The following is a 24,864-nucleotide window of genomic DNA, read 5'->3' on the forward strand; positions in this document are numbered from 1 at the left end:
TATTATAATAGTATAGGTTTAGCTACCCCATAGTAGTGTATAAAGTCATTCAAGTAAACCCCACCTTTACCAAGTGCAACATTGAAGAGATAAACACATTAATGCAACAATCGTGTTTTAAAACATACTAGTGCTATCTGGCTTAAAATGGCTATTTTCCATAACGAGTACTATTACTTTTGGAACTTATGTTAATGCTAATACTTTTTGTACTTTGTCTTGTAATTGAGTATTTGTACACTGTAGTATTGCTACTTTTACTTACTTCTTTCCACCAAAAACAGTCCACATTACGGATTCTGCATCTGTAAAACAAATGGTTGTAATTGTGGATCACGCCACAGTGATATCTGCATTAATGTCGTCACAGTTAAAACATCGCAGTGTTCCCCTTTAAGCCCGTCGTCAGTGAGTGTTGTGTCTCGGTCTGCTCCACCGTCTGGTCCGGCTAACATTAGCTGACTGACCTGCTTGGCTCAGAGGCAGCAGGACGGATTTCACGGATAACAATGTTGTATTCTTAGTCCTAAAAACGTGAAAAAAAACGAAACGCCGGATGGTTAGCAGAAAGACGTAACTGGACCGGGAACCGTCAATGCAACGAAAGAGGGTGAGCGTGAAGAAGTCGTTAGCAGTTAGTAAACGGTTGGAACGCTTCGACGTTAGATGCTATCCGGCTAACTTGGCTAAGCTAGTTTTGGCATATTAACAACAGTGTTGACCATCAGTTGTACGACTCGTAATTCTTTAACCTTTTTTTTTTTTAAATATATAACATATCATAAGCGTTTGTCAAATATTACGCTTGGTGCTGATACTTTGAAAGGAAATCTTGAATCTGCTGTTATTAATATTTGATTGATTGAATCCCCTAATTTACCCCCTGATGCTAACTAGCTATTGTCAATGATTGTTGTGATTTTCTGATGTAGCTAGCGCTGACCTTTTGTTATCAAAGCTCACTGTCATTTTGCATTTAATAATGTTAAGTCTGAGGTGCTGGACATTTTATTTCTCCTGGACCTGTTGATTAATGCCAATACCTTTATTTCTCAGGGCATTGCCAGATTTGAGAGGGATTTAACAACTCTAGCCAATGATATGTATGCGAACTGAATACAAATCTCGTTGTGATCATTAGCCTGCTTTACTCAGAGGTGGAAGAAATACTCAGATTATTTACTGAAGTTAAAATAGCGATACTACAATGTAAAAATACTAAGTTACAAGAAAAAGTACTGTAATCAAAATTACACGTAAGTAAAAGTACACAAGTCAGTGTTTCCCACAGATCTGAAATATACTTGGGCGGGTGGTGGCAGCGGGCGGGGGGTGCCCGAAAAAAAAAAAAAAAAAGTTTTAACAACATGTTTATTTATTGACTTTTCATTCCTGTATAATCATTTTGCGCAAAGATGGCACTGTTTGTCAGAGCACTTCATCCTTCTGGGATTTCATGAAGAACAGCTCCAACGCCTGTGTGTATGGGAACACCTCTGGTGCTGGTCCATTAACTGCCAGTGTTTCCCACAGATCTGTTTCCCACATATCTGAAATAGCGGTTGTTAGCAGACCCTTCACGCGATGGCAGAGCGAACAGGTGCAGGCAGGGCCCATAATGATAGCCCTATAGTTTAAATCTACTACCCACACATGAACATATGGAAATGGGTTACTATTTAAAAAAATAAATGTATTTATAAATGTATTTAGGAACCTATCCATGTGATTTTTAGTGGGGGTGGACCTCAAATCCTCTATGGGTGTCCGGGGGCATGCCCCCGCGGTAAGATTTTATTTTGGAGTTAAATGCATCAATCTGGTGCATTTTGAGGGGAAAATATAGAGACTAGATCTATGGAAACACCTATATCAAACAGAACTGTATACATTTCAATAATCATAAAATCATGGCCATAACCAATAACATACCATTTCCAATATGAAAAAAACACTGAAACTTGTTTATTAACAATAAATCTCCCTCCTCTCCCCCTGCTCCTCTTTGAGGCAGCAGCAAAGACTAGTTTTAAAAGTGTATCTTACCTTTTTTCACCTTAATATGTGTTTACATAACTGGTGACCACACCGTTTGAGACCCACTGAGAACTTAGACTAAGTTAACTATCTAAACACTCAGAGAGTCCTTTACCTCACCTGAGCTTATCCCGAGCTTGAATGACACACAGAGACCAATCAAGGGCTTTGATTTATGATCTGTATGACAGTGGCCATGTCGGCAGGCCACATCATGTGGACAGCCAGTCACCCTGTGTGAGGCAGGCCACTTAACAGGCCAGAAGGAGGCGAGATCAGTGCAAGGGAGCGAGGGATCATTGTCCACAAGTTAATCGATCGCAGATGGCGTCGTGGTCAAGGACGAATAAAAAATTATTATTAAAAAAAAAACCTAAATGGGTCGCGAAATATACCTGGGCGGCCGTTAATATACCTGGGCGGCCCGCCCAAGTATAGTCTGTGTGGGAAACCCTGCAAGTATTGGCATCAAATATATACTTTATGTACCAAAAGTATTTGTTATGCAGAATGGTCCATTTAGGCACTTTATATATTTTTTAATTATTGTATTATAATTAGTGGTGCATTAATATGTTCATCACTTCAATGTTACAGTTGATCTGGATTACTTTATACACTACTGGGTAGATTAACCAATGGAAATACACGATAATGTATTAGTCAATTTATATTTTATAATAATAATCTAAATCTACAAAGTATCTATCTGTAAAATGAATGTATTTGAGTAAAACAGTACAACATGTGCCTATGTAGTCTGGTAAAAGTATAAAGTAGCATAATGTGAAAATAATCAAGTAAAGTACAAGTAGCACACGGTACTTGAGTATATGTACATGGGTACATTCCACCGCTGGCTTTACTTATAAGACTTTAACTCAAGGTTACAGTTTTACCATTTGTCTGGTATTTAGTTAATTGTTCTCGATACCATATATCCATCATTACCTAACAGAAGCAACATATATTGTCCCAGTTCATGTCTCAATTGATTCTTGAAAAAGATAATGTAGATTATTCTAATATATCCACTTCATTCCCAGATCCATGGCAAAGTGGCTGAAGGACTACCTAAACTTTGGCTCCAGGCGTGACCCTCCGCAGGTCCCGAGGCCAGATTACAGTGAGAGTGACATTTTGAGGGCCTACAGAGCTCAGAAGGAGCTAGATTTCGAGGACCCGTATCAACACTCTGATAAGGAGCGTCGGAATGGTGGCTTCAGCCCCTGTAAGGCCACAATGAGCCTTCCCTCTTTCCCTGCATTCGACTCAGTGCTGCCTAGCGGTCTGGAGGTATGGCATGCATGTTTTTACAGTCATTTACGTGAATACAAAAAAAGTTTGCATTTACTGCAATGTTTCATTGTTTTGAAAATGTTTTACCAGATACTGTTTAGATGTTGGCAATGTAAACTTTCATCTCACTTGGACAATGAGTGTTGAAGATTAATTTAAAGTTGTGTGTGTTGTGTTTCAGGTGAAAGTGGTATCTCCCAAGCACAGACTTATTAAAGTGGACTCTCAGGAGTTTGGCTGCAGTAAAGTCCCCCTCAGTCCTGTGACTATACAGGAGGAACCCGTAAGAAACATTTTTTATTTGTGATCAGCTTTCATTTTTTTCTGGCACATCACCCTTATTGCTGTATCTCTATTCCCTCCCTGATTTTTCCCTATTATAATTCACAAATATACACACACACACAACACACACACAAAGTGAGATGCTTTGTTCCTCTCTCCATTTCAAGGTGGTTCCCTCTGCCCCAGCAGCGTCGGACGCTGACACCGACTACTCTGATCCATTTGATGTCCGTCCAGACCCAAGAGGCAGACCAAACTGGGAGCCAAAATCTGCACCAACTGACTGCTGCAGTTATATGGAGCCATTTGAGGCCCAGAGGATTATCTCAGGTTTGTTTTGCGATCTTTTCCCCCCTCACATTTTAGGTTCCTTGGAATATTTACAATTTTAGACTATCTACATATTCACAGTGCAAGCATGTTTTTTTTCTTCTGAAAGTGACATTTTTATTCTCAGTTTCTACTACAACAAACGCAGTGTTTTCTTATACTGTCTGTCTGAATATATCTGTATTCGCCATCTGTCTGAAAAGCTCAGTTTTATTTCCTGTCTCTTTAATCCCCCTCTCAAATTAGCTCAGTCTGCTCTGATTGGTCAGTGTTTTTCCAAATATGCCCCGTGGCCTCTGCTACATCCATGCAGCCAGGGAGTGATTATAGCAGCACTGGAGTGGCACTAGGGATGGGTATCGTTTGAAATTGATCGATTCCGGTTCTGCTTATCAATTCCGGTTCTTATCGTTTCCCCGTTTTGATTCCAAAATGAAGAAAGAGGTCAAACGTTTAGACAACAAAAATATCTTTATTCTTTTAAGCTTTAACTGACATTTTTACAAATAAAAAATATAAATGCAATACAAATGTATTGCACAATAGCTGTGCTTTATTTTAACTGAGCTATGCCTGTGGCAAGCTATTAACTTGCTACAGGCATTACACTGTGCCTTGTCTTTTTCTTTTTTAGTGTAGTGGAGCATCACTTTAGAGCGTTTACCGCGATCCATCTTTGGTGTTATGAAGTGACTGAGCTTGTGAACTGTCTACGGGAGGGCGGGGGGAGCCTCGCTGCGGGGCAACTGTGGACCTCTGTCGCCTGTCAGCGCAAATTACATGATGCCGTTTAAAAAAATGAAGGGCGCTGACGACCGGCCGTTCTGTGATTCTCCAGAACACACAGATGGCCAGTCCGCCCTTACCCTCTATTCCACCGGGTCACCGCGGCGCAGACGGACCCGGTGGAATACAGGGTCTACCGCGTTTAGGAACCGTTAAGCAGAACCGAAATTGTGTATTGTGTATTTTGTATGGGTACCCGATACCCGGCATTTTCTTATCGGTTCTCATCTGGAACCGAGTTTCGGTTCCCAACCCTAAGTGGCACTTCTACTTATTTGTAGCATAGTTGGATATCACAAAGTTACAGAAGTCTGGCCTGTTTAAAGCATAGACTGTATGGGTTAAAGGCACTGTTTCTAAATTAGCGCTGTGTGCACTTGTCATTTTGTTTCAAAGTATTAATTTATCACCTATCGTCCTAAGGTAGGACTAGGTGATTTATCTATGTATTTTTTCTTTTATTCATATCTTAGACTGCATTGTAACTTTTATCCATGTCTTTTTTCTTTTAATGTTTATTTTATTAGCTTTTCTTTTTAATGACTGATTTTAAATGCTATTTTCTTAATGTCTTTCATTTTTTGTAAAGCACTTTGAATTGCCTTGTGTTGAAAAGTGCTATATAAATAAACTTGCCTTGCCTTAAAAAAAAAGACATGAAACCTAACTTTTTACAATATGGGACCCTTTAAAATTGTGCTGGAATTAATTTACTCTTTGTTTACTGTGCAGAGCTGCAGCACAGCATGATGGCTAACAGGTCTGGGAGTGGAGATGGGGGCCAAATCTACGATAACCCGTACGAGGAGAGGACTCGCCACCAGCACCGAGCCAATCCAGCCGCACAGCAGCTGACTCAGCGCGTTGAGGGCGGTCTCCTCCCGATAGACGGCAGGGAGAGCAGGCTGCCTCAGGATGATGAGAGGCCGGCGGACGAGTATGACCAGCCCTGGGAGTGGAAGAAGGACAACATCTCGAAAGCTCTAGCAGGTAAACTCGATGTCTTAATCTGTATCTGTTGTCTTGAATACTCTTTTTTTAATTCTTTTTTAACATACTGTTTGGTTCTTTTTGGCCATAGTTCAGTTTGAAGGGGCAGAAAGGGAGCGCTCGCGGGCTCAGACAGATCAGACCAGGCTCACCAAGACGGGCACTTGTTCTACAGCGTCCGAGTCCACTACACTGCGCCTGGTGGGAGACACTCCTCCTCTCCTGGGAGAGAGAGTGGACCCGTTTATGCCGCTGGAGAGACAAGTGTAAGTGTACATCTGCAATGTTCGAAGATCCTTTCTGCTGTTTTTATTTCACAGTGCCATTTTATTTGATATCCTCACCCACATCCCATAGATTTAAAAAAACCTGGATTTTTGTTTTGTTTTTTCTCCCACTGGGTAAACATTTTTGGAAATATAATTTTTTAGAGCTTCTAAAAGACTTACTCCTATATAAGTTGATTTTTAACACTTTTCAAACAAAGAGGAAAAGTGTAGAACATTGGGGAAAAAACTGCATAAAAAGGAAAATGTAATCAGATTAAAAATGAAAAAGATAGTATAAATTAAACAAGGTATATCAAAGTTCAGCTGAGATATCAACCAATCAAAAGAACAGTTTTTAACATATGTTGGTTTGTAATTGCACATACCAATGTCAATGTAAGGACTTTAGGCCGTATTACATTCATTTTTCAGCAAGAATTGTGTGGCAATTTAAGCAAACATGCTGCTGAGAACCTTCCTGGCTCCAATAACACTACAGTATGATGGTGATGTTTGAAGGATTATGGAAGCTATTGATTTTCTTTCCCATGGTTCCTTAGTGGGCTTTCTGTGTCGGTGGGAAAATGTGGTAATGTTTTATTCATCCTTAGTGGGGAAATATAAGCTTTTAATGGCTTCATAACTCGACATTTGAGCATAGAGAGGAAATGACTTTACAGTGTGATATTGATAAAAATAAAAGATTTAATTTCTTTATTGTTTTCTTTATTACATGTTTTCCTCAGATACATTTTTGATTACAATGATTGTTCAAGAGCAATTATCATCTTTTTTCACTTTTGTCGTACACTGTTATTCCTCCATTTAGTTCTTTATGGAAATTAACTGTGTGAGCTTTATGGTAAATAAAGGAAGCTTACTTTTTGCAATCTCAGACAAAACTGTTGCAACATAGTGGGAATGCATATTCACGGGATACATTAATCACCAAAATCACTGCCACATATTGCAATGTCCAACTGTCAGTCTGCTATTTAAGCATTCACAAGTAAAAGAAATGACACATTTAGACAGAAAATCGGTGAAAGTTGTTTTGACGCCGCTGAAAGCTTACCTGTAAACACAGGTAGATGTGCATGCAAAGTGGAAGCTGCAGTAACTCCTATGGAAATCCAAAATACTTGGCACACATTTAAGTGGGATCAAGACCTGCTTGCTGTTTTGTTATGTTTCATTCACTTTGCTTCACAATATTTGATTTGGTCTAATGAGTTCAGCATCCTTTTGGGAGGGGGCTTTTCAATTACATTTTCCATTGCTAGGAACAGCTTACGGTACCTTTTTATTTGCATTGATACAATAAGATCTGTTGAATTTTTAAGAGTTGTTTTTAAAGTATGTCGACTTACAACTACTTCTTCTTTCATGCCTGTTGTCTTCGTCGTAGTGTATTGCAGACACACAATGTTTGGACCATGTAGCGGTTTCAGTATTGAAGCAACTTAGCTAGCAATAGTCCCTGAGTTACACTGCATGGATCTCAGTGTTCTGTTGTTTCCTCCTGGACTCTGCAGGTGGTACCATGGAGCCCTGAGCCGCTCGGAGGCAGAGAGTCTGCTGACTCTGTGCAAGGAGAGCTCGTACCTGGTGAGGAACAGCCAGACCGGCAGGAACGAGTACTCGCTCTCTCTCAGGTAAACTCTCCTTCTCACACTCTGAGTCCAGCTGCAGATCGTTGCTGTCCCACATTCGTCCTTTCAACGAGTTTAATGCACATTCTGGGTCTCATTTACAGTTGTAGCCTCTTTTTTGTTTTATTGTAAGCTGTACTGGACTCCCCACCCCCCAAAAACCTGCTTCTCTTATTGTCTCAGTTCAAAATGGCATTCTCTTAATCCTATTCCACTGTAATGTCTCCAAAATGATCCGATTTTCTTTCTTTGCCTCATTTGGTTCTCTTCTGGTCTGTGGGTGGTGCTAATCGTCTCAGACTTGAGCCCTAAGGCAGCTTTTCATTGTTCGCCCTTTTATCTCTCTTCCCATATAGGCGCTTTATCTGTGTTGCCTTTTCCTTCCCCCATCCCCCACTCCTCTCTGCAAGTGTGTTTTACTTATGAACACTTATGAATAATTAGCATGAAAGCAGCTGTTTTCCAGTGATCCTCTGCGTGCTGGGACTTATCTCTCGTCTGTACTCATTAATACGAGTGGATTAAACCAAGCTGAACGCTCATGTATGTAGCCAACCAAAACAAAAAGGCATGAATAGTGATCGGAGGTGTCAGTGAATCGATCAGATTACAAATACAAGATATTTCTAGGATCTCTGTGGATTATTTTCTAGTCCAGTGTTCTAATAATTATGTTCAACAGTCCTCCAAAGAGCCAACAAAGCAGTAAGAATGTTAGATGAAGTTGATAAGACATATTCATCAATCTGAGTTTACATCGGTGTTATAAATATTGATGACATTTTACAAAATCGCAAACGTCATAGGAGATGAATATAATAACAACATGGTCAAACTCTCCAAGCTAAAGTACATTTGTTGCAAATTACAAACAAATTCATTCCACAGCCATTTGGGACCCCACTGAGTCACTGAGTCATCATTTTTTATTTCGGGTCATTTATGCCTTTTTAATAAGAGAGCAGTAGTGGAGAGATGGCGGGTAACAAGTGGCATGAAAATATGCAACAAAGCCCCCTGCAGTATTTGAACAAAGGGTGTTGTGTTGATGTTGCGCATATACATCCCAGCCTAAGCCATAGGGACGTCCTAACAAGATTAAGAACATTGACACATTTTCGGTAACAACTATCGCCTTTTCCCAGAACAGAATGCGTTCCCATAATTGTTTTCAGAGGCATACATTGACATGTCTCCAGATGGTTTTACTCGCTCGCCGTAACACTTCACTCCAAGAAACCACATTTGGTTTTAGGAATGTGTGTTCCCATAAATGCCCTTTTGTAAATGTCACAAACAACAAACATATATTAATCAGTTTCCCTCCTTCTTCACAGGAGCTTTAAGGGCTTCATGCACATGAAGTTCACTCGCTCTGCAGACGGGCGCTATGTGCTCGGAGAGAACAGCCCTCCCTTCTCCACCATCCCCGAGGTCATCCACTTCTACACTACACACAAACTGCCAATCAGAGGAGCTGAACACATGTCTCTACTGTATCCCGTCATAGTGCAGACCCTCTGACACTGACACACACACTCTGGTGCTACTGAATACGATATATACTCAATATTTACCTACTACATGCCTTTTCATCGCCATTCTACCTGCACTGCCCGCAAGAGGTTGGACTGTTTGGTGCCATCTTCTCCTGTTTATTATAACCCCAGTAACTACACTGGCAGCTCAATAAAACGTCTCGGTGCCTCATGTATAATCACCTGTGAACTGGTATTGTCACTGAAATCCCCTTATTTTAATACTATGGACTCCTCAAAGCAGCAATCATTCATAGAAAGATTGATAACTAAGTACTTTAAAAAAAAAAAATGTGTCCTGAGAGAGTAGGTTCTCCACTATATTGCATGAAGACTGGTCTCTTTTACTGTAGAGCAAAGAGTGACTGTACCACTAGGTCACTTAAAGGATAATGGAACGGGTGTTTTTCTTGGTATAGGTAAAGAATATCAAGCAAGATGATGGATATGGGGTGTGGGCTTTTAAACTAGATTTCGACAGTGTACAAAGCAGTTTAAAAAGTGCTCTGACTGCAAAACAACTATTATCATCAAGTGTTAGTTACAGTATCAACCCTTTATCCCCTGGCCTGTGATTCGTTATATAGCTGCTTCCTTGCTGTGTCTCCCTCAGTTCATGTTTCCAGTGAACAACACAAAGGGACAGCAGAATGTCCCAAAGACATGACACGTCACTCTCTTTGCAATACTAGTTTAGAGATCAATAGCAGTATTATACCGAAAGCTTATTGCTTTGTGATTATGACTATTAAAGGAGCTTTGGTAGACTATGTACTGTGCTGTTTTATAAGATTTTAAATGTGTGTTGAAAATAAAAGTGTTTGTTTTTAAATAGTCTGCTGGTTTTTATTTTGCATCCTGTGTCGGACTGTGAATTTTATGAGCATATTTTGATTGTGTCATATAAACAGATGGTTCTCATCCAAAGGTTACGTAAGTTAAGGCGATGACAGGTACGTTCCTATTTAAATATTTACAACCAAAGAAAGATGTTTTCTATTCTAGACAACACATGTTTATTTATTGCTTTTTTAAAGTGTAGTTAATTGAAACCAACTTTGGATTAATTAATTCTCAGAGATGGCTGCAACCATGCAAGATGCAGTTTCTTTACAGATGTGTTGTTGAGATCAAAATGAAGGTTGAGGTGGGTCAGGTGTGGTACGTTTTGCCATTGGTTGGTGTAATAAAGATGGTCTAGTGCTTTGATGCATTTTATTTGTTTTCTTCAGGAAACCAGGAGAAATGGAAACTGGTATGTACGTGGCCCATAGAGATACATCTGGTAACAATGATTTCATGTTGATAATGCCAAGAAGTGTGATTTTAGTGGTGACATTGTAATCCTTAAGAATCTGAGCGTCTTTATTTTGGCTAAACCAATTATTTTAGACTTATCATAGGAGCTGAGGTTGAACTTCTAAAAAGCAACCATTGATAACATGCATGGTTCTTGCATCAACACAGACAAAATTATTGGGAAATCTTTTTTTAAAACTAAAATATCCATAGTGATGCCTTAATGCGGCACACAGTAAGGCGGAGTGGGACATCGCCTCTCCCTGCCCATACAGGATCTTTTGTTTTATGTACCCACCAGTGTCACCTGATATACAGCCTATGCACCTGATTCCCTAGCAACCAGCAGGTGTCGGTGTCACCACGAGAACCAATAGTACAGGTAAAAACTATTATTGCTTCTAATTGTGTTATAGTTACTTTTGCAGTAGAGAAACAGTAACGTGATTAGTTAAAGATAAATACATTTTTCTATGTGTTATTAATGGGGTCAGCTACAGATTAAATGTGTGTGTGGTTGGTGCATTGAAGGGTTAAGCCTCAACAGTACATACTCAATATTTATTTTCACAGGCTACAGCACTCTTCAAATGGATTAAACATTACCAATAGAGTGTATTACATGGCAAAATGTTTAGCTAAATTAAGGATGCAAGTTATTATTCTTATTACAACTTCCTTCCCTTTCTATTGGTGTTTTGTGTTTACATTGTTTGTGAACAAGTAAAAATGCACATGGGTAACATACTGTTGTGTATAACTCGCAGACTTATATATCTGAAAAAAGCAATTAATCCGTACATTTAATGTTTTAAATGTCTGCTAGATACATTACTTAAACTATCAAAGATATGGCTTAAAACCTACACACAAATATTGAGCTGTGAATTAATATGTGTCTGATGTGGGGTTTTTTCTCCAGCGAGAGGATTCAACCACCTAGTTAAAACATCAAAATGACATTATTATACATCATTAAAAGTATTCAATGTAACAAAAATAATATAAAAGTCAATCCTGAATAGTTAGGCTTTACAGTTTTTATGTCTTAGTATCAATAGTTGTTTCAGGGCTATTTTATTCGTCATTTTGAAACTGAAATCACAGAATGACATTTCAACTCTTTTATAATAAGTAACACAACTTTCAAAAGTGAAAGTAAGCCAGCATGCCTTCACTTGAGTTGTTGTTGGCACACTGTGTAGTATGTGACAAACAATGTTGTTTATTGTCATGTTTGTGAAGGACAATGGCATTGTGATGAATATCCTCTGCTTCCCTCGCCAGCCAGCTTCAACTATTTTCATGGCAACTTTCACGAAGAAACTTGCTCAACCCAAACCCAACAGACTCAGATATCCAGACCGGTAGGCCCAACCGAATCCTGTCTTTCTCTCTCTGTCTCCGTTTGTATTCTGATGTTAAGTCCTCTCTTTTATTTTCCAGTCGTTCTGTTTACTGGCTGGATCAGATGCCACCAGAGAGTACTGGATCCATCACCAAAATCGGTACATCATTCTCATCTCTCTCCAACATTTTCTTCTATTTACAACATGCCCTGAACTGCTTTTTTGTGATGTGTGCATACATGTTTTTCTTTTTAGAGTTAACCCCTCGCTGGTCGGAGCTATGTAGAAATAAAACATTCTACAGTCAAGTCACGTAAATATGAATTAATGCATTATACTAGTGATGAATGAACTGCTTATGCATGTGTGATATGTGAGAGGCAATGAGAAAAAAGTAAGTCCTGTGATGCACTTTGTAAGTCTGGTTTAAATGGTTTTCTCCTGTGTTTATGACTAAAGAACACGTGTGAATAAAGGTTTTGCCAGGAGAATTTAGACATACAGTAAATACATTTTTACAATTTACATTTACCATTTACAACAGCAATTAATTGGAATAAATCCTGACAAAAAATACTACCAAGAAGTGTTTTCCACACTTGCCAGGAAACACAGTAATGCAGCTGGTAACAATGTTAAATGACTCATCTCCATCTGGCTTTAATGTTCTACTTTCTCTTCTTGGGTTTCTGCTCATGTCTGCCCCCTACCTTCCTTTCCCTTCCTCTTTTATGTCTTATCAACTTCCTTTTTAACTTTCTGTATCCTCATTCATCCACACTCTCATTACTCTCTTCCTTTCCTCAGAATTTCTCCCGAGTGGGCGGTGAGCGGCGCAGCTCTCCGGGCCGTCCCCTCAGATCGCCTCTGTGCTCTGGCTCTGCCTCCGGCTCCTGCGGTCGGCTGGCAGCCTGAACGCCCTCTGCTTAAGCCTGTGAGTAACACACACACTATTTCGTGAAAAAATGCTTATCACAAGGTAGCTGGCCGCTTTCCAACTGACCTGTCGATATGTCTTTAAAACTCCACAGCCAACGGTGTTAGTAAGGCAGGAGCATCCTTCCTAAAGTATTTAGGAAGGCGACTGAAGGCGACACGTTTTCTTTGAGTCCTCTGAGTGTATTGCTTATTGGCGTGTTCTCTCCTCGCCCACTGTTGTTCCAGTGGTTTGGTGTTTTCTTGCCTGAAATGCCTCCATTGGCCTCCTTGTTTTATATCCGTAACATAGTGACATCAGTATGTAACACTTGTACGTCTATTGGCTAGCGCTCCAACACATTATACATGATATGCTAAGGGCCGGGACATCTCTAAGCAGTTGACCAATCACAACAGAGTCGGCCAGCTAACCAATCAGAACAGACAGAGGGTGAAAAGAGGTGCTGCAGCATAGGCAGTATGAGAAAAATAAAGAGCTTTTTGAACATTAAAACATGTGAACATGACACAGTCGAGACACAAAAAACATACAACTTGAGTTCATACATACGACACAATATGACCTTAACTTTAAAGTTGATCCCTTTTTAGGTTGACGGCAACAGAATGAGTGAACTAAGAGTTTAATAAGTGGCAGCAGACTGGATGTAAATTACTTTGATAAGATGTTCTCTAAACAAAATGTATCTGTTGTTAAACCTTCTTCATTGCATTCAGAAAAAACAGCAAACTATGAATGTGCATTTGTTTGATAGCTTCAGAGCAGCTCCTGTCTGATATGGTGCTTGTGTGTGTATAACCTCCTTTATGACCTGGTTGTAGTTTAACAGAGGGACGCAGACGGCAGTCGCCACTTCACGAATTTGCCAGCTTGCCCAACCGAAACGAAGGCCAGTTCTGGAGGGTTGTAGCCCCAAATCTAAACCTTTACCTTTGACCCACATACCCTACAAACCATCAGCACACATAGAACTACTGGCTAGTAGGTATTTCAATTGTTTATCTATCGTGGCGTTGTTCTACTTGCTGTATGACATAATTGCTTTTATGTTTTCAGCCCCTAAGCACGACCACCCTAAGTTTGAAGGACAGCGCTCCGTCTGCTGGCCCGTCTCCAGAGCAGCGAGAAACTGCTCGGCCAGCCATAGACTTCTCGAGCTGTGCGGGCCCAAAAAGAGGATGGCTCTGTTCGAGGGGTACGACCCGAACATCGTTAGCCGGGCGGCCCGCTCTGCCAGCCCCTCGCCTCGGATTCAACAGCTGTGTCTACCTCTGCCTCGCAAATGCGCCTCAAACTAGGAGGGATGGGGTTTCATTCCAAAAATGTGTATTGTTCTCATTTTCCTCATTGTGATAAAAGTAGTTTTCAGTCAAAATCAAATGCCTCTTATTTAATCATATACCAGGTTTTCTTGGCTATACTAAAAACTAAAAGTTGATGGTTTTATGGGCATCAATCAAAACCAGTGGTAATGCATTACACACACTTGTGGTTGTTGTAATGCATTTTTAATAGTGGTCTCATGGGTGCCACTAGTTGGCTACATTATGAACAAGAAGACCCTACCCCTCATTGCAGTCACTTCATTGTTAGACCATGAGATAAAATAGACATGGAGGGAGATATTGTTCACAGCAGCTGAAATAGTTTTGAGACATCCTGCAGCGCACATCCTGCTGCTCATATCCTTCACATCTTATTTGTTTTATTAGTTATTGTGAACACAGGCAGAAAGTCAATGACTCAGCTTTGATGAGAAATGCCGAATTATAAATAATACATTTCCAAAAGACTTAATGAGCCATAAAAAAAGTCATTTTAATGTTATATAACACGATCACACTAAGTTATTTAGTGAGTAATAACATTTAGTTTTAACTGTGCAATCCACTGAAAGTGAGTTTACTTTACTTTTATAAATACCCCTTAAAAATTGATTGTTTTGTTCATCTTATATCACGTGGATGGATGGAAATGATTGTAGGCTACGATAAAACTTGATCTATAAAAGCCTAATATCGGACCTCTGAGGAAACAACTCCACGGTCCTCCAGGCCAGGGCCGGCCCTCGGCATAGGCGAATGCTAAGGGCGCATCAACCCATAGGGGGCGCCGAAAATTGGGGGGAATTTTTTATTTTTTTTATTTCATAACAACACAATTTCCCGATTTTGGATCAACAAAGTACATCTTATTATCTTATACTAACAGAACTACGCCTATATTGCGTACAGCGCCCATAAACTATGGCACACACCCCCCCCCCCCCCCAAAATCAAGCTGAACTGCCCCAGCCCCAGTAAAAACCAGAGGTTTATGTGAAATTGTTCTTTTTTTTTAAATAATGGTAGTGTGCAATTATAGGTTTTAATTTTATATTTGTGTTAATTTAAAAATAAATCAAACTCCCATAAAAAGTAAACAGCTTCTGTGTGCTTTTATTAGGGTCTGAGACCTAGGTCGGCGAAGACCCTATTGAAATTGGAAAAAATCGGTCGGGCAGCGACCGATAAACCTGCCAAAAACACCCAAAAACATGGAAAACGACCGACTAAAGCACCGAAAATGTTCGTAAATAATGTCGCCTGATAGACCGCGTGAGTCAAAAGTGCCGCAACTTGAAGTATGTCATTGGTCCCGGAACTTAACGTCAAAAATTGCGTAGGCCACACCCACTTCCGTTTTTGACGTTAACTCCCCCTATTTTAACTTTCACGTAAACGAACGAAACTCGCCACGCATATCTAGGGTGCGGAGACTAACCAAAAAGCCTCTTGGAGGGGTAAAAAATAACGTACAGGAAGTCGGCCATTTTGAATTTGGTGCCGAAAAAACGCGATTTTATCGCGTTTTTTGCCCTATTTCGCGTACCTACGAAATCTATCTCCTCCTAGGGACTTTTATCGTACGCCTCGAAATTCCTCGGGTAGCTTCGCGAGACATGGGAGAGCTTAAGTTATCACGAGAATTTTTTTCTTTCGCACGGCGTAGCCGTGATTTGTCGCCAAAGTTCGCGTTCGTACGATTTTTGGCGGTCCCTCGCCATGGAACCCGATGATGTCATAACTCAAACTGACATTCTCAGAACGCCACCAAACTTCACATGACGTTTAGCACCACAGCCCTGAACAGCTCTAGGTCAAATCTGATGTCACTTAATTTGGCGTTACCATGGCAACGGATCCTTCGCCATAAACAACGGTGTCGCTGTAAATCCAATGGACACGGTCCCATCGTCCCCCAATCTTCACTTTTATATCACTGGTCCATGCCTCAACAGTTCCAAGTGAAATCTGAAATCTCAACGTATGCCGTTTCCATGGAAACGGCATCCCTCGCCAAAACATCCGATGTTGTTGTAAGTCAATGGAAAATCGTCCAAACAGCACCAGACTTCAGACTATCATTAATGGTCCGGCCCTCAACAGCTCTACGTGAAATCTGAAATCTCAACGTATGCCATTTCCATGGAAACGCATCCCTCGCCGTCAAACATCATGTCGTCGTAATTCAATGGAAAATCATCCAAACACCACCAGACTTCAGACTATCATCAATGGTCCGGCCCTCAACAGCTCTACGTGAAATTTGAAATCTCAATGTATGCCGTTTCCATGGCAACGCATCCCCCCCCCAAAAAATCCCATGTTGTTGTAAGTCAATGGAAAATTGTCCAAACAGCACCAGACTTCATATGATAGCTAATGGTCCGGCCCTCAATAGCTCTATGTCAATGATGGGATGTCATCATTTGGCGTTGCCATGGTAACGCATCCCTCGCCGTCAAACATCATGTTGTCGTAATTCAATGGAAAATCATCCAAACACCACCACACTTCAGACTATCATCAATGGTCCGGCCCTCAACAGCTCTACGTGAAATCGGAAATCTCAACGTATGCCGTTTCCATGGCAACGCCTCCCTCGCCGTGAAACACGGTGTTGCCCTAATTCAATGGAAAAGGTTCCAAACGGCACCAGACTTCAGATGTTGACTAATGGTCCGGCCCTCAGCAGCTCTATGTCAATTAGGGGATGTCATCATATGCCGTTTCCATGGCAACGCGTCCCTCGCCATGAAACACGGTGTTGTCCTAATTCAATGGAAAATGGTCCAAACACCACCAGACTTCATATGATGGCTCCTAGTCCAGCCATCAACAGCTCTATGTGAAATCTGAAATCTCAACGTATGCCGTTGCCATGGTAACGCATCCCTCGCCATGAAACATAATTCAATGGAAAATGGTCCAAACTGCGCCAGACTTCAGACTATCATTAATGGTCCGGCCCTCATCAGCTCTACGCCAATTATGGCTAAATATATTGGCAGAGTCCTCGAGACACCTAGACACACACGTCGACGTGCGGACAACAGCCTGCGGAACGTCGAAGACCCGCTCAACGCTGCTTGCAGCTTTAATTAACATTGGAATTTACTGTGTCAGCGGCCGCGGGGGGGGGGGGAGATTTAGAGAGCTCTCTCCTGAAAGACTGAGAGGCTCTGATATTCTCAGCTCAGTGAGGTAAAGGCACATCTTTATATGATCATTATAGTTATACAAAAATAAGAGAATAGGTGAAAAACAGGTATAAAATACTATATGACAGTACAAAAAAGTTGTTATTAATAAACAAGAATACAGTTTGAAAGGGGAGTGATTTGTAAAGTATCCATAAAGAAAAAGAAAATCTACTTACAGTTCTGTTTCATACGGGTGTTGAGAGATGTATCGATTTCCTAATGTTGCTCTCAAAGTGCACCAGATTGATGCTTTTAACTTCAATATTACACAATATACACCACAACCATGCACGTGCGAGTTATAGTAAGTGTAAGAGTCTGCATTTATCTTGCCTAGGGCAGCACATTGGTCAGGGCCGGCCCTGCTCCAGGCTCCAGCGGTCCGCGACCCGCAGTTTTGAAACTTCACAATTAACATGTATTGACGCTGGAAGGCGGGTGTTAGTAATCCCTCTGATCCATCAAGTTGGTCATTGGACTAGGAGAGGCGCGTGTTGGTCGAGCTCGCACCGGTAAGTGATTTTGACTCAAACATTTTCATGTGTTTTATTTAGCGCTCGTGTCTTCAACTTTTCCGTGAATGTCTCGCGAAGCCCGAGTGGGTTTTGTGTGTAAGTGAAGTGTCAAAACTATTCAACAAGTAGTCACAGAAGAACTCACTCAGACATTCAGATGTGCAAATAGCTTGCTTGATGTGATGGGAAGTTGTGGGGTTTTGGATTTCTTGAGATTGCTTTGATTGTAATTAGACCTGAGAGGATACGTTGATTAATCGACTGGTTGATTGAAATATACATTTATTTTTGCGACACAAATGTATTTACGTTGTCACGCATTTACTAAAATAAATGTTGGTTCAAGCTTCTAAGATGTTAAGATGTGAGACTTGTTATATAATATATCATTTAAAATGTAATGTAGGCCTACTGCTAGTGTTTTGGAGGCTGGTTTGTTGGAAAACTAGTTACATATTTAAATGTTTAACACTCTTTCTGGTTTCACTTCTCCCCATTCACTCACCCCCTCACCTGTTGCACAAGTAGTTTGCCTTACACACACCTGTCCGCTAAAAAAAAAATTACATATAGGAAATAGAATTACTCCTTAAGACGACATGAAGTAGGAACGCAAATGCTACACATATGTATAAAAGATAATGCAATAGTTATTGTAAGTAATAATCAGGAATGGAAACTTGTCACCTTTTGGGCGAAATTCGCCGTTTTGAATCCAAAATAGGTCGTGTATGTGATTCATGTAGATCTGCAATAAAAATATGTTTGGGGTATGGGGGGGGGGGGTCTGGGACCCGGAGTAATCTGCGGCCGCGATGATGGTCTAGATTCAGCAGCTCCAGGTGCGTTCGTTAATATTAACTGTGTGGTCCGGAGTCACTATGGCACAGACTGGACCGCTGTTAGAACGGGCCGTTCAGGTGTTCAGAGCAGGGCTCCCTGTCGGAGCGGCAGAGCGTGATGTGCACTGAAAAGTGTTTCTGTCGCAATATTATCGTTGAGCTGGCTAACTAGCATGTCACTATCTGCTAACGTTAGCTTTAGCCTTCGTTTTCTAATAGTTTTTTTCATAGGCTATAAACAGAGGTGGTATAAGTATATATCTTGTACTTGAGTAAAAGTAGAAGTACTCAGATCTTGTAGCCTACTAGAGTAAAAGTAGAAGTAGGCCACTCAGATCTTGTTCTTGAGTAAAAGTAGAAATACTCAGATCTTGTACTAGAGTAAAAGTAGAAGTACTCAGATCGTGTACTTGAGTAAAAGTAGAAGTAGCCTACTCAGATCTTGTACTTGAGTAAAAGTAGAAGTACTCAAATCTTGTACTTGAGTAAAAGTATAAGTACTCAGGTTTGAGTCAAAGTAGAAGTACCAGAGTGTAGGAACACTCCTGCAATCAAAATGTTCCTCAAATAAAAGTACAAAAGTATTATCATCAAAATATAGTTAAAGTAGCGACAGTAAAAGTAGAAGTACTCAGATCTTGTACTTGAGTAAAAGTAGAAGTACTCAGATCTTGTACTTGAGTAAAAGTAGAAGTACTCAGGTCTTGTACGAGTAAAAGTAGAAGTTCCAGAGTGTAGGAATACTCTGTTACAGTAAAAGTCCTGCATTCAAAATGTTCCTCAAGTAAAAGTAGAAAAGTATTCTCATCAAAATATAGTGAAAGTAGCGACAGTAAAAGTAGTCGTTGTGCAGATTGGTCCATTTCAGAATAATATATATGATATGTTTTATAATGATTGATCATCAAAGTGTTCTCAAAGCTGGTAAAGGTGCAGCTAGTTTGAATGACTTTGTATACTGCAGGGTAGCTTGTGGATTTACTCCACTGGAACTAAAGTCTGATTCATCACTTGATTAGATTTCACATCATTCATCCACATCTGTGAAGTAACTAAAGGTATTAATACATGTATTGGAGTAAAAGTACACCATTTACCTCTGAACTGTAGAGGAGAAGAAGAACACAGTAGCAAAACATTGAAATACTTAAATAAAGTACAAGTATCTCAAAATTGTACCCAAGTATAGTACTTGAGTTTATAAACTTAGTTACTTTACACCAGTGGCTATAAAGATAGAAAGACTAAGCCTTGCACAGAGGCATGAAAATACATTTTCTAAATGCTCAACAGTGCTGCCAAAATTATAAACTGACTGCTGCACAATTAAAATAAATGCTTTTATATATTTCTATTAGATGTGACTCTTTGGCATTTCTGTTATTATTAACACTGCTGCTTTAGTTGTTCTGACTGCTAAAATCCTCTGTTATTCCTCATTTTAAAGCCGATATTCCGTGGGGTCGGGGGGCTCGGATCCTTGTCACCTTTTTCATACCTGATGAGTTTGCATCCCTGAATAATACAACTTTATTTGTAATTCAAAGAAAATAATGTGGATTTTTCCTACTCGTATATAAATATGTGTCCACAATATATAGTGTAAGGTTAGTAAATGACCTCAAAAACACAATGTGTACATTACTAAGATAACTGTTTCATTTTATGATCAAGTAGCTTGTGATGGAAATTTGCTCAGAAGACTACCTCGTTTAACAAAGAAAAAAGTAGATGAATGTATTAAAAACGATATATTGCAGCTTTAATTATTAAAAATAGAAAAGTCAATATACCTATATTTCACCTCGACCAGCTGCAAAATAAACTGCTGCTGAAATGTTAATGTATCAGTAATAATAATACAATAATATGAAACCGGGGTCATTCGTTTGTCCAACAAGTGCTCTGAACCTTTATGGTGAACAATTATAAATACAGGTTAGTCATTGTATTTCTGCTTTTAAATAAGAAATAGATTTGAGTGTTTTATAGAAAGAGAGAAAAGGTGTATACTTGTGGAGTTTGCAGTGCTCTTGTTTTGTTGGCACTGTATCAAATAGACGTATAGGGAAAACGAGGAAAGTGTCACCAAGCAGTCCAGTACAATTCTACTTTAACCAACATCTCCAAAAATGAGTTGAATCAAGATCTTTCAGTATGGGGTTACCACAACCGAAGCGTTACAAGCTTCACAAAGATTGGATTCATTGAAGAGCTTTTACATTAGATTTATATTATTTATATTACACCTGTCCTTGGGGATGCTCCATAATAAGCTGGAACTCTCTTGTTAAAATGCTAATAATCATAAAAGGTTAGACCTGATGTTTAGTCTTTATTATGATGGATGAACCAGAGAAATGTAGACACAAACACCCTTTAGACCCACCATAGGAAACTGCACAAGAAGAGACACATTTCCTATGTGGCAACGCCAATCCTATGTGGCAACGCCAAGTTGAATAACAGCTATCGGGCTCAAAACAATCCAAATGTTGTAGTGACACTACTACACAGGAAGCTTTACAAGCAAAATTATTAAATGTATCCTCTAAACTGAGTCATTCTTGGACATCTGGCCCTTTCACCGGGTGAATCTTTGTCAAATTTGACATTATGTTCTCACTGTTGGATGTAAGGCAAATGTATGTAAATAGCATCTTTCAACACAAGGCAATTCAAAGTACCTTCCAAAAATAAAGAGAGCCTTAAGATATAGTGCAGCAGAATCACAAAATATAAATTGACATTTAAAATTGTAATTTAAAAGAGGTGAGAGTTGTAGTAAAGTACATTTACGACAAGTTTTGAGTAATAATAGGTTAAGATCAGCAACAAAGTCACTTAAAATAGCTCCACCTTTAGCTGTCATAGACACATTTACGCATTAAAAATCTTGTGGGACTTTGACCTGTAACAGTATTTTTACAATTTGTTATTGGTACTATAATTCAAATATGTGATTACTTCTCACACCACTGTATGTATTTCCTGTTTTTAAGATGTTCAGCATGCAGGGTGTTTGCGCTGAGAGCTTGTTGTTGGGATGGCGGACAGTGAGTGAGCAGGACTGAACCACCAGGATATACGGGGGGGGTATATGGAGCGGCCCCGGGCCCTGCTGTGGACCTGCCTACTGGGGGCCGGACTCACCCTGGGTAACATATTCCTTTTTTTTAAATCCAGAGAAAAACATGCAACTATGGAGATATTTGGGACACTGCCAAAAGAACTGTGTCGTGGTAAGTGTAAAGTAATACAGACGGTTTTAGAGCATGGTGGTTACTTTATTCAGGCTTGTACTTTCCATGTCATTTCGTAGAAGCCCCACCCGTCGTGTCCACATCCGGTCTCATATATCCTGTTAGCTCTATCACAATAAAAGCATAACAGCTAACACCACATCTCCCTTTCTTAAGAAAACAGAACAGACTGTCACATTTATATACTGTGACTCAGAACATGCAAAATCAGGTGATAAACTGAAAACTCTGCAAGAACCTCAGAACATGCCATCACACTTCTTTCTGCACAATCACATAGCTATTTACTCAAAAATAGAACATTGCACTCTTAAGGCTTCTCATGAAAAACAACAACAAACAACCACTGAGTCAGGCAATATCTTTGTGAGCATTAGTGATCTAAACATCAAAACACAAAATTATTCAACATTCTTCCCTTTTCACATCGTGTTTTTTCACATTCATTTGTCTCCCCCTCCAGTTCACAAGTCCAGTCTGTGAGGTTTTACCACCACTCTGCCATACCTAGTGGTAGGGCCGTGTGTGTGTGTGTGTGTGTGTGTGTGTGTGTGTGTGTGTGTGTGTGTGTGTGTGTGTGTGTGTGTGTGTGTGTGTGTGTGTGTGTGTGTGTGTGTGTGTGTGTGTGTGTGTGTGTGTGTGTGTGTGTGTGTGTGTGTGTGTGTGTGTGTGTGTGTGTGTGTGTGTGTGTGTGTGTGTGTGTGTGTGTGTGTGTGTGTGTGTGTGTGTGTGTGTGTGTGTGTGTGTGTGTGTGTACGGACAGGTGTGTGTCCCTTGGGAGTCTGTGTTGGTGACTCAGGGCGTTCTGGAGAACCCAGTGTAGGCTCACCTGGTTGGGGTGGTGTGCTGGGTGTTGGAGTGTGAGGTGTGTGTGGTACAGTCTTTGGAAAAGGGACAAGATGGTGTCTGTTCCGCCTGATGGTGCCTGAAGGCCCGTCCACTATGTAGGAACGTGGAGCCGAGTGCAACGAAACCACTGTGCCTTGAGACTTTGTATCTGTAATCCACACTGGCTGACCTGGTGTGAGCTGGCTTAGATCTCTCACACGGTGTCTTTTGTTGAAATTTGCAGTGTCCTTCACCCTCCTCTCTCTTTCTTTAGCTGCCACAACAGTGCTGTCTGGAAGCTCTGGGGTGAGTAGAGAGGGATGCTGGGGCACTGGAGTGCGCAGTCTCCTGCCCATGAGGAGCTGGGCAGTAGAGATGGGCTAGTCATGATTCATCCGGATCATTAACCCGGATCCTAGTAATGAGCCGGTCGTGACGAGTCTCCCTCTCGATTAACCCGAGTCCTTTGAGTCCTACACCTGATGTGACGTAACAATTAAAACTATAAATTGCGTCACTCTTTACTCTCTTTATAACGTGTACAATCACATTACAACGTTGTTGTATCCAGAGATCCAGCAGACTCGTCGCCATGCACGAATCAACAGCAAATTCAGCCCCTCCTCCGGCTCCCGCGAGAGTCCCGTGAGCCGTGAGTCGTTGGACTCGCGGGAGCCGTGAGTGAGCCGTGAGCCGTGAGTGAGCCGTGAGTCCGCAAATCTCTGAGTCTGCTGCGACTCGTCGAGGGAGCCGTGGGACTCGCGGGAGCCGTGCGAGCCGGAGGAGGGGCTGAGTCTGCTGTAGATTCGTGCATGGGGACGAGTCTGCTGGATCTCTGGATCTGCTGCCTGCTATATGTTACGGCTCTGAGTCCTCGTAGGCTACTGGACTCTCTCGATCATTGACCTGGATTCACGGATCCCGCGATTTTTCCGGCTCTAAATTAAGTTTCAGTGTAGACTTCTAACAAAATGGTCATGTTGTGCAACAGTCTCCTGTAATAATATCTGCATTTCCAATAAGGATCTTACTTGGAAACTCGTTTATTTTGAACATGGCACACAAAAAGAAACAAATGATAGAAAATTGCAAAACAGTTAGAATATATCAAATGTAATTATACAATTATTATTATTATTATTATTATTAAATGAAAACACAATTGTGCAAAATTAGCTTAAGTACAGGAACATATTAAAATAACTATATACATATAATACAAAACACTTATTTTTTAAAATGCACACACACACACATGTTTTATTAAAGCAAAAGACACTGTGTAGCGGAGGTTAATGTAACGTTAGTTTAATATGCTGGTTAAATGCAACAACTTTTCGGTTTCACCGGTAGGATTTCTACGGTCTTGGTCATGCTGACTCATATGACTCAAATGACTCGTATGATCCGGATCTCTTCAATGATTGACTCAGAAGACTCCGAGTCCATAAAATGATCCGGATTTGCCATCTCTACTGGGCAGGACTGTAGCCATTAGCAAGTGGTGTAGCTCTATAGGCCAACAGAGCCAGATACGGATCCTTAGCTTTCTTTAGCAGCTGTTTCACAGTCTGAACGTGACGTTCCGCCTCCCCGTTACTCTGAGCGAACCTAGGGCTACTAGTGACATGTTTGAACCCGTAGACTACTGCAAAGTCCTTGAACCGTTGACTGGAGTACTGGGGGCCATTGTCACTAAAAAAATTCTCTGGGACCCCATGTCTAGAGAATATTGATTTGAGATGCACAATAACATCTTGAGATCGTGTGGGAGTTAGTTTGGCAATCTCTACATACCTAGAGTAGTAGTCCACTACTAGTAGGTAGTTATCATGGTTGAGTGTGAATAAATCAGAACCTACTTTTTGCCATGGTCTCTCTGGGAGCTCACTGGACATTAATGGCTCCACAGAATTGCCACGCTCTTTGATGCATGTTTTGCAATTTCTCACCAGCTCGTTTAGTTGGCCGCTCAAGCCAGACCACCATACCGTCTCTCTGGCCCGCTCTCTGCACCTGGTCATCCCCTGATGTCCCTCGTGTAGTGCATCGAGGACAGTGTTGCGCATCGCTGTGGGAATGACTAGTCTGGAGCCCATGAGCAGGAGTCCATTATG

The 24,864-nt window shown here is 40.7% G+C and overlaps 3 protein-coding genes across 4 annotated transcripts in view; all 3 read left to right on the plus strand.

Moving 5' to 3' along the window:
- The first annotated feature begins 362 nt into the window (after positions 1–362).
- LOC117468050 (SH2 domain-containing adapter protein F-like) lies at positions 363–10,018 on the plus strand. Its single transcript, XM_034112004.2, has 8 exons — positions 363–610; positions 3,084–3,333; positions 3,518–3,619; positions 3,789–3,951; positions 5,470–5,727; positions 5,819–5,993; positions 7,532–7,651; positions 8,986–10,018. Exons 2-8 carry the CDS (start codon positions 3,088–3,090, stop codon positions 9,170–9,172), a joined length of 1,251 nt encoding a protein of 416 aa, XP_033967895.1. The 5' UTR covers positions 363–610; positions 3,084–3,087; the 3' UTR covers positions 9,173–10,018.
- A 1,718-nt stretch (positions 10,019–11,736) lies between these two features.
- On the plus strand, positions 11,737–14,173 carry spmap2 (sperm microtubule associated protein 2). Its single transcript, XM_034111939.1, has 6 exons — positions 11,737–11,852; positions 11,932–11,993; positions 12,090–12,116; positions 12,632–12,768; positions 13,596–13,755; positions 13,831–14,173. Exons 1-6 carry the CDS (start codon positions 11,746–11,748, stop codon positions 14,070–14,072), a joined length of 735 nt encoding a protein of 244 aa, XP_033967830.1. The 5' UTR covers positions 11,737–11,745; the 3' UTR covers positions 14,073–14,173.
- Positions 14,174–17,760: 3,587 nt separating this feature from the next.
- LOC117467437 (interleukin-6 receptor subunit beta-like) overlaps positions 17,761–24,864 on the plus strand; it is a 28,628-nt gene continuing 21,524 nt past the window's right edge. For both annotated transcript variants that reach the window (XM_034111057.1, XM_034111059.1), the window contains exons 1-2: positions 17,761–17,811; positions 21,659–21,814. In XM_034111057.1, the coding sequence (XP_033966948.1) occupies positions 21,757–21,814 (58 nt within the window). In that variant the 5' untranslated portion in view covers positions 17,761–17,811; positions 21,659–21,756. The remainder of the gene's footprint in view (positions 17,812–21,658; positions 21,815–24,864) is intronic.

The sequence above is a fragment of the Pseudochaenichthys georgianus genome, chromosome 22 (genome assembly GCF_902827115.2).
Source record: "Pseudochaenichthys georgianus chromosome 22, fPseGeo1.2, whole genome shotgun sequence".
Taxonomy (NCBI): Eukaryota; Metazoa; Chordata; class Actinopteri; order Perciformes; family Channichthyidae; genus Pseudochaenichthys; species Pseudochaenichthys georgianus.